A 9212-nucleotide genomic window follows, 5' to 3' on the forward strand; every position below is an offset into this window, starting at 1 on the left:
TTTACAGTGTACGTTACCCCACAATAGCAGGAACGCGTTACCGCTACACCGTTAGAAATAAAAAAGCACAATAATTTGGCGTTATTCTTTATATATAAATTGACGGCTACACCGTTTTTTTTTTTTTTTGAGCACAGCGTTTTTCGACACTGGGAAAAAGGGCGTGGCCCCTTGGTCCCAGTTTTTCTAAAGCCGGACATTTTGCATGGGAAAAAGACAGGCAAAATTTTGAAGGTATGTGCAATGAGTGCATTAATTAATGACCTTGTTTAAGGTTAAAGGTGCTTTTAAGGAGGTTTCTGAGATCACCTAAATATGGCGACAACTCACTCCGCGGGCTCTAAGCATCCTAGAAATCCATAAATCGGAACGATGCGCTTCCGATTTCCCTATTAAGAAAGCAATCAAAGCTCCACCACACTGAGGTCACCTTTGCGATGAGAGAAGCATCGTGCCGGCAGCCAGCAGGACATGTGGCCGATGAAAACGCGACATTTCGTTGAGATTGCAAACTCTGTTCTTACAAAATGCGCAGGCTTTTGTAGATGATCAAATCAAATTAGAGTAGTTGAAAAATGTAAAAATTCCGTGAAGAGAAATCAGAATACTGCAATCATCGTCTCAAAAACAGCGTATTAATATATATATATTTTTTTTTAAGTTTTTCGCGGGAGTGATATGTTTGGTCGTCAGCTCTCGAGCGCGCGCTCGATGGGTTGAATCGGAGTCCGGGCTGTATGGGCAACCAGCCGCACGCATATTCGAGATATCACTCCGCGGTTCCACCGGTCGGAGGCGCGAGGATCCTTCGTTCGCTATTGGTTGACGCGGTCCTGGCTTCGGAACAAGCTCCTTCCTCGCCGGAGATATCCTCGGTGTGTTGCAAGCTTTAATTGTTTTTTTTTAATAGAAAAATCGGCCGCGTGTTTTTATGATTTAGAAATTTCTATGATGCTTAGAGCCAGCAGGGTGAGTTATCGCCATATTTAGGCGATCCCAGAAACCTTCTTAGGGCACCTTGAAGTCCAAACACAGCCGACACTACCAGCTTATGGGACCAATCAAGGAGCGTCAAAAGCGCAAATCACTGGGCCTTTTTTTGTTTTTGACTGGTTGAGTCATGATAGAACACATGCAGAAACACGACGAGCACCCTGATGGTGTCTTTTTGACTCCGTCTGATTTGTCCCGTCAGCTCACAGAGTCGGCTGCGTCTCGACTTGAACTGAAAAGAAGTATCCGAGGTGCTGCTCGGCTAGGCGATATTTATTAAACGCCGTGGCTAAACAGAGGACGGGGGCTTTCTCTCCTGATGTTTTCCGGCAAAAAAATATGTTATTATGTGTCTAACAGAAGCTAGCGTAACAGAGTTACTTATACCGTGACATCAACAATGCTGTCCAGGTAGCATAAAAAATGAAGCGAAAAGCAATCGCGAATATTGTATAACATAAAAGTGTCAGAAATACGAGAGACAAGTGAATAAGAATGGAGAACATGAACTCCAAACTACGTACCGATTTACGTGCAGTGCCAACAGACACGTGCGTGTAATTCAACGTAGTTTACCTGAACTTCCCCCAGTCACAATGACGGTCTTTCCTTCCATGGTTGTTTCCGTTCTGCACACCCCTTTCCGAACAAAGAGCGCGAATAGGCACAGTGCGCCGGCGGCGGTCCAAAGGACAAGCTTGGCCAGAGTCATCCAGAGCAGCTGAGGCAATTCCCATATCCGACAAGCATTCCATTTTTTCATGGTGCTCCTTTTCAGATCAGGTCAACAAGCTGGTTATATATGATGGTTTTGGATGCGTGAAGTTCGAAGCATTTGATCCGGCCAATTTCAGCGCTTGCCTGCAATATGAAGAAAACTAAATATGAGTTCAATTTAGTAATGTTCATAGATAATTAAATACTCGCTTGAGTGTTTTATGGTTTTTTAACGTGTCTGCTCTTCTTGTTTTGGGCGCCAGTTGCTAAAAACGACTGCCATTTTTGAAGCTCTTTTAGTTGAATGACCTATGTGCTTGTTCCTTTTCATACCAAATTCAGACTAACTAAAAAGATTAAAAAGCGCCAACCAAACAAGGACACAAAAGACACGAAGACAACTTTTGAATTAATATGGACTAGCTAGCCCAAACCCGAGTTTTCAGGCAGATTCAGACTACACTGCTAGATACTGTCAGATTGTGATGCGAATAAAACTTTAACGGCTCCCGGTCAAAGAAATACCAAATATCTTATGTGTAAGTACCTTTTAGATTGATCACACCATTGTGAGACCCATTATAACAGTTCAGGGGTCCGATTTAGGTGAAGCTGAGTGAGAGATCGCTCTCGGCTGGTGGTTGGACGTGGCGCCATGCATTTCGCGTTACCAACCAATGGGATGCTTTTGGCCCGTCCTCGAGCTCACAAATATGTGATATTTTGGTGAGACCGTCTGATGAACATACAAATAGCGAGAAAGGTCTTGCGGTCATTAATGTTCTTGCCGTTTGTTACCCTTCACCAAACGATCGAAGTCAGCTTACGAACGACACAGAATAATTTGCGATTTCCGAGCGAAGCGCAGGTTGTCAATGGTTTCCAACGTGAAATAAAAGACGATTACAAGTTTAGCCCTCGTCCGATCTCACTTCTCGGTGGAGCTGGGCTCGAAGCAGACGATCAGGTTTTTTGTCCGGTGTGTTACCAGACGACGTGAGGCGTCTGCTTGTTTTATTTGCCCCCAGAAATGACGATTCGCGGCAGAGAAACCGCTTTCTTGGCTTGCGTTAGCACACAAACCGCCCACAAACGCTATCTTAACTGGATCTTCGAGATTGATAATAAATCTCGTTTTCGCTGTCGCGCTGACCAAACCCGGATCCCAGGTTATGTTGCAAGACGTCGACATTAGGAACATTGCGCACACTTCTGTTAAATTCGCAGTGATCGGAGTAGCACTTTATGCCTGATAATATTAAAGTTGTTGTAGTTTTAATATTCGTAAAAAGCGACGGCTCCAAATTCGATCCTTGAAGTAATCCTGTATAGCAATCCTGAGGGTGGCATTTTATGTGAAAAGGACTACGTGGAACCGTATCAGAAGCTTTCTGGAAATTCAAGAATACAAAGTCAAGTAAAGTGGAGATTTGGGCCAGTTGGTTCATTGCAAGCAAAAAAGCGCCGAAAAAATACAGGGACACAGACATCGAAATCCTCCTACATCGAAATAAGTACGTTGAATGTGCCACTGGCGTCGTCTATGAAATCCCCATGACGTGTGGGATGACATACGTGGGCCAGACGGGCAGGTGCGTTAATGATCGCACCCGAGAGCACGCTGCCTCTACAAGAACGACGCCTTCGGGGCACCTTGCAATTCATTGCAATAGATGCTCTTGCACCCCGGCCTTCAATGACACCAAGATTTTGGCTAGATACAAAGATAAAGTGTCGCGGGAATTACACGAGGCGTATGCAATTAGGACCAGAGACAAGAATTGTATAAGTGACACGTCGGTATCCTTATCTACAAATGAGTTTGAATTTTTGAAACGCGGGCTGAGTAGATAGATAAGAAAAGATTTTTTTTTTGTGTGTGTGTGTGTGGTTATATAACGTGTGAATTTTTCAATAAACATCAGTTGAGAGTGCGCCTTGTCCTGTTTCCCTTCGTCTGTGTCCCTGTATTTTTTCGGCGCTTTTTTGCTTACAAAGTCAACTTGCACGGCTTTGTCTTATAAAGCCATTATATTATGGGAAGGCTGACTAAACTGAATGACACTACACAAATTATGTCTCAAATCATGTTGATGGGGCCAAACAAATTTGTTTCATTCTTTAGGTTTTATAATATTGAAGTGAGCAATAATCTACATGATTTTGAAGCCCAAATTGTAAATCAAAACTGGCCTACACTTACTGACACTGTTTATATCACCCAACGTAAGTATTGCGGCTATGTTGGCATATATCCATTCAAAAGGAAGCATTTACCTTCTAAAGAGTAATTAAATTAGTAATTGGAAAGGGTGTTAAAGTACACTTGTACTTTTTGAATACACGCTAAAGAATAGGATCCGGGCAATTCATCCCGTTAAAAGCTCCTTGAGCAAAGTTACACAATTTTACACGTACAAATGTCGAATATTGTTTCAGGAATGAACTACTTAGCTGATGTCATGCATTCACTTAGCGGCCGAGTGATCATTCAGTTATTAACCTGCGGTTTTCTGTTCCTCCTATAAATGCTTAAAACAATTGTTTTTTATTGCTACGAAGCCAACTTTAACGTAACTAACAACGTCCTGGCGGGTTCCCATGATGTACTTTCTGCGTTGCTCCCAGCTGCTATGTGTTGAAGACAATTGTGGTATGTTAAATTTGAATTAATATATTGTATTTCATTGTAATTAGCTGCATCGCTTTATACTAAATGTTTCCTCGGTGTGAAGTAATACTTAAAAGGCTCTGATTGAAATTCTTTTCTTACTCAATTTGCATAATATTGGTGATAAAATCGCTGGGCTAAGAACACTTTTAAAGAGAAATCACGACAAACAAACAAAATTTTACTCATACCCGCCTTCCCCATTCTTAAATCGTACCAAAGAGATTGCGACGTTGCAAAGCAAATAGTATGATACGACACTTACGCATTTAAATGACGTAGTTATTCAGTATATTTAATGACCTATAACACTTCAGATATTGAATGAATGACGCCGCGCAAGAAAGAGGCACAAAGGTCGACTAAATGCATTAGGAAATCCCTATAATGATTTGGTTAGAAAAGTATGAGGTACTTTTTTGTTTCTTACAAGGTCACGAAATAATCAAATAAAGATTTTATAAAATTGGATTGAGCGCGTTGGTAATAGATTCAAAAACACTAAAGAGTTAGACAAAAAGGACGGACAGAACAAACATTTTTCGCGAAAAAGGATTGTCCTGTCCGTCCTTTTTGTCTAACTCTTTCGTATTTTTGAATGATTTCATGTTCATCAACCGGATGAAATTGGGTAACATCACACGCGTTCATGACATCCCACCACTCAATATGTAAAAAAAATAGATTAATAAGGGAAACAATATTGTACCTTATTGCTAGCCCTTTTGGAGTCCTGTAGTACTGACGTTCATACAAGCACCCTCGGCTAAAACTGCTGAATATAAGCCAGAATTCGACGTTGCGTCAAATCTGATATCTATACTGATAAATGCGCACCTTTCCTTTGTCCGTTCGCTGCACGATGTTTGCCGGTCTCCTCTTTTCTTCTTACTGTCTAGGTACTAGTTAGAAGCAATAAGAAACAACCCTGTTATTTCTGTCGCATTCGCTCCAGCGCAAAACTCCTTTCAGAATTAACATAGAACAATCATGGCAGACTACATTGCATAACGGCCGTCACACTGGCCGCATCGCTGAACATCGGCGCATTAGAGGTGCACTGAAGACGATGGCACGAGGTTACTCACGCAATTATTTGCAGTGACGGGAAGATTTCCGTTTCACTTTTTTACGTTTTACTTTGGTTACTTACTTGAATTATAAATATGACCCTGGTAAGCAGCGTGCGACCCTGTATCACTTCCGGTGACGTTACTTTTTCTACACTCGTTCAGAGAAACTAATTAAGTGTCAGTTTGCCCTTGAGCATTGATACAATTTATGCAGTCACCCAAAAATGCTTAAAGTGGCATATAAGCCAGTAAGTCGGTTTTTTGTTTAAAGTGTCGAGCACTGTTTATGTATAAATGACAAGACGAACGCGCCAAGAAAACCAACAAATACTCATTTTTTTTTTCTTTATGAAAACTAAGTTGCTTACAACTAAAGCTTACTGAATCAATTTCATCTGACTTATCCGTCTCTACACATTATTTTCGCTTGATATAAAACTTGTATTTGTGAGAAAACAGCTTTAAACACATCAGAGCACAAATGGGGAATTCTTACCCTGGGTTTGCCTTTTATATATTACTCTCGTTCATATCCTCTGAAATACAATTTCTCTCCCGAATATCCCACACCTCCTGTAACTTTACCTCGCCCTACCTTAGTGTTTTAGTGTGATTCGTCCACACCTCACTGTCACCCCTCTTTGATATCGTCAATGAAAACACTTTTCAAGTCGAGTGAATTTGCTGACACGACTATTTGCATCGCACCACTCTAATACTAACATCAGTAAAATTCTATCAGCCCCCTTTCCAGAAAGGTATACAACTTGCGTCAGAGAAAATAGTTTAAAGTGGGGCACCTCGAGTCACAGAAAATGAAGAACATTGCATCTGGTTAGAATCTTATTCATTCAGAGGCACATTTGTTACCTCACACTGGGACAAGATGTTGTAAGACATGTCAATCGATATGAATATTTGGGATTAGACATAGAAAAGCTGCATAGTTGACCAGAGTGCACTAACTAAAGACAAAAAAATGTTGGTTACTTAAATATCAAAATTCCTCCAGATGATCGTGGGGCATTCAATCCTTTGAAATTAAATACGTACGAAAGCCCAGCTCCCTAACAGTGCCTTTTATAGTGGTATGGAATATATCAAATTAGTCCGAAGTTACTCACCAGGGAAGATGAAAAAATAAATAACGCTCTCTTTTGCTGTACCGCCCATACGTACCATATGCGAATTCATTTAAAGTATCTACACAAATATCTGGCGCTTCGAAAAGTGACATAACGCGGGATTACACTTCTACGTGATGTAAGGTGTCAAGTTTGGCAACATGTCACGCCGCGACATGACGTGACCTGCCATAGTGTGACGTCTCCCGGTCAGATTGTGGTGTTGTGACGTCACGTTAGGTGACAGTGTCACGTTACATTGTGGCGTCACGTGACTTGACATTACACAACAGGGTCACGGGGCGTGACGTCACGCACACCGCGACTTGGCACCCAACGTTGATAGGTCTAATAATGTTGACGGGCTCACGTTACCAGACAACACTACTGGGTGTCCCAAGGAGCGGCCAGGCTCTTTATATCGACCGCAAAACTCAGTTTTTTAACCTATCGCACTACGGTTTTGTGCAGCGCTGCCGAAAGATAATGCATTTTTTCTTGTAAAATTTGCAAAGAGCAAACTTACCTGAGGAAAATGTATTGAAAGAAAAGGGCTTAGCTCCCATGGAAACGCAGCGAAGCCACCGGTCTTCAAACAATACATCGCCGCTTCGCACGAGAGACAAGAGATGGCGCATGCGGTCGCGATGCTAATTGCCGCCGACAACGAGCATTGAGAATCCTCGCCTCAAACAGCATTGAGATTCCCCTCGAATTGTTTAGATTTCCGCAGGTGGGTGGCGGGCTGGCAGGCACTCTGCGTAAAGGTTTTCACCTATCTGCCCAGCCTTGCACATCACCAGCTGCGCCGTTCTAAGTGCACATAAGCGTCCTCTTCTTCTTCTTTCCTTCTTTTCTTCTTTTCTACCTCTTCTTCCAAATTATTTCTCTAATCGTTCGCAGGCTGTTACTCCTTGAGTTCGCAACATCAGTAGAGAGGTGCCTCTTACCAGCGGTGTTCCACAAACATCTACTACCTCCCCCTTGGTGTTTAATATTTATGTGAATGACATTTTAGAAAACTTTAATATTTATGTGAATGGCCTTTTAGAAAGCGTCTTACATTTTTATATTTTTCAATATGCCGACGATACATTTAGTCGCATGTCACACCAACTACACATCTGCAGTACAAATGTTACAACAAGCTGCTTTCACCGCTATGAACTGGTTTCCTGACAACTGTATCAATATCAACGTCTCAAAAACTTGTTTAGTATGTTCTAGTAGTTCTTTAGAATAAACTGTGATTAACATTCTTCTGTTGATTCATACCTCAGATTGTGCTTCTTGTTTCAGTACGGCGATTTCTTACGTCAATTTAGTGAAATAAGCGTGCGTTTAGTTTGAGGCTGACCTTGCTTGGAACACCGACCTGACCTATATTTGTACCTAAATCAGAAGAAGGCCTTTGTAAACCCTTAGACCTGTTTCTCGGATCTATGTGCGCAGAGCTATTGTCAGCAGTCTTGCATACGGTGCTTTGAAATATAGGATTATTTCAATTGCCCCATAAGATGGCAAGAACGAATCGATAATATTCTGCGGAACCTACTGAAGAACGTGTGATCTGACCGAATGCGGAAGTATCTTTGAGCATCTTCATTTACCTTCCTTTAAAAAGTTGTCCGTGAATTCAGTAATTTAGCGCCACTTTTGGACGGATGATTCATTAAATAAGAAATGTTTATGTCGTCAAGAGTGATCACAGACAGTCCTCGCTATGCTGCTGTTACGATGGGACTTCGTCGTCTTCATTTTGCAATAGCCAAGACGCGCGGCCTGAGCACGGGCCACGCCTCACGCACTGTTCCTGGTTGAGCTAGCGACATGTTTGCAGGGCTCGTAGCTCAACACCGATCTCTGCAGTCTTCTCCTGTAAATAACATGTAAATAGACCACCACAGAATACTGGCGACGGGGATAAACCTGAATGGTTCAGCGAGGATGGCGCAAGGTCGAATTCCGGACTACACTCCCGGTACGAGTTGGACGTCCTGGAAGGAACGGCTCGAATTTTATTTCGAGGCCAACGACGTGACAGACCCGGCAAAGAAGCGAGCGCTACTCTTCAGCCTCTGTGGGGAGGAAACCTACGGCAAGGTTCGGGATTTACTTCACCCACAAGTGCCATCTGGGGTCTCCTACGACGACGTTATGCAACGTGTATCACGCCATTTCGATTCTGGTTCATCGGAACTACTCAGGGGATGGCGATTTCACAAGCGTGATCAGGAGCCTCACGAAACCATTCCCGAATACGTCGATGCTCTGCGAGCTCTTGCAAAAGATTGCAACTTCGGCACAACAACGGTCACGACCGTGGCATCTGCCACGACAACCGCACAAGCGCCGAGCGGCTCCATTACCCAACAATCGGCAAGTGGCGCCGGGAGCACGATGCAGCAAGCGTCAGTGGACCAGTTAGTAACATCTACAGTTCTTCCACTGGAAGTTATGCTACGCGACCGCTTCATATGTGGCCTTCGAGACGTTCACCTCCAGCAGTGATTACTCTCTGAAAGAGCCGTTACTTTGCAGAAAGCGTTTGACTTGGCTAAGGCAATGGAATCAACGACAACTCATCAGTCGAAAATGAGAGACGATGTTTACAAGATCCATCAGAACTCCTCC

The 9212-nt window shown here is 42.8% G+C and overlaps 1 protein-coding gene across 1 annotated transcript in view; it reads right to left on the reverse strand.

Moving 5' to 3' along the window:
- The window catches only part of LOC121838041 (retinol dehydrogenase 12-like), a 55487-nt gene extending 53731 nt beyond the window's left edge, over positions 1-1756 (reverse strand). The window contains exon 1 of the mRNA XM_042294021.1: positions 1570-1756. Coding sequence (XP_042149955.1) covers positions 1570-1756 — 187 coding nt within the window. The remainder of the gene's footprint in view (positions 1-1569) is intronic.
- Positions 1757-9212: the final 7456 nt, after the last annotated feature.

The sequence above is a fragment of the Ixodes scapularis genome, unplaced genomic scaffold, assembly GCF_016920785.2.
Source record: "Ixodes scapularis isolate PalLabHiFi unplaced genomic scaffold, ASM1692078v2 PGA_scaffold5__190_contigs__length_132052651, whole genome shotgun sequence".
NCBI lineage: Eukaryota > Metazoa > Arthropoda > Arachnida > Ixodida > Ixodidae > Ixodes > Ixodes scapularis.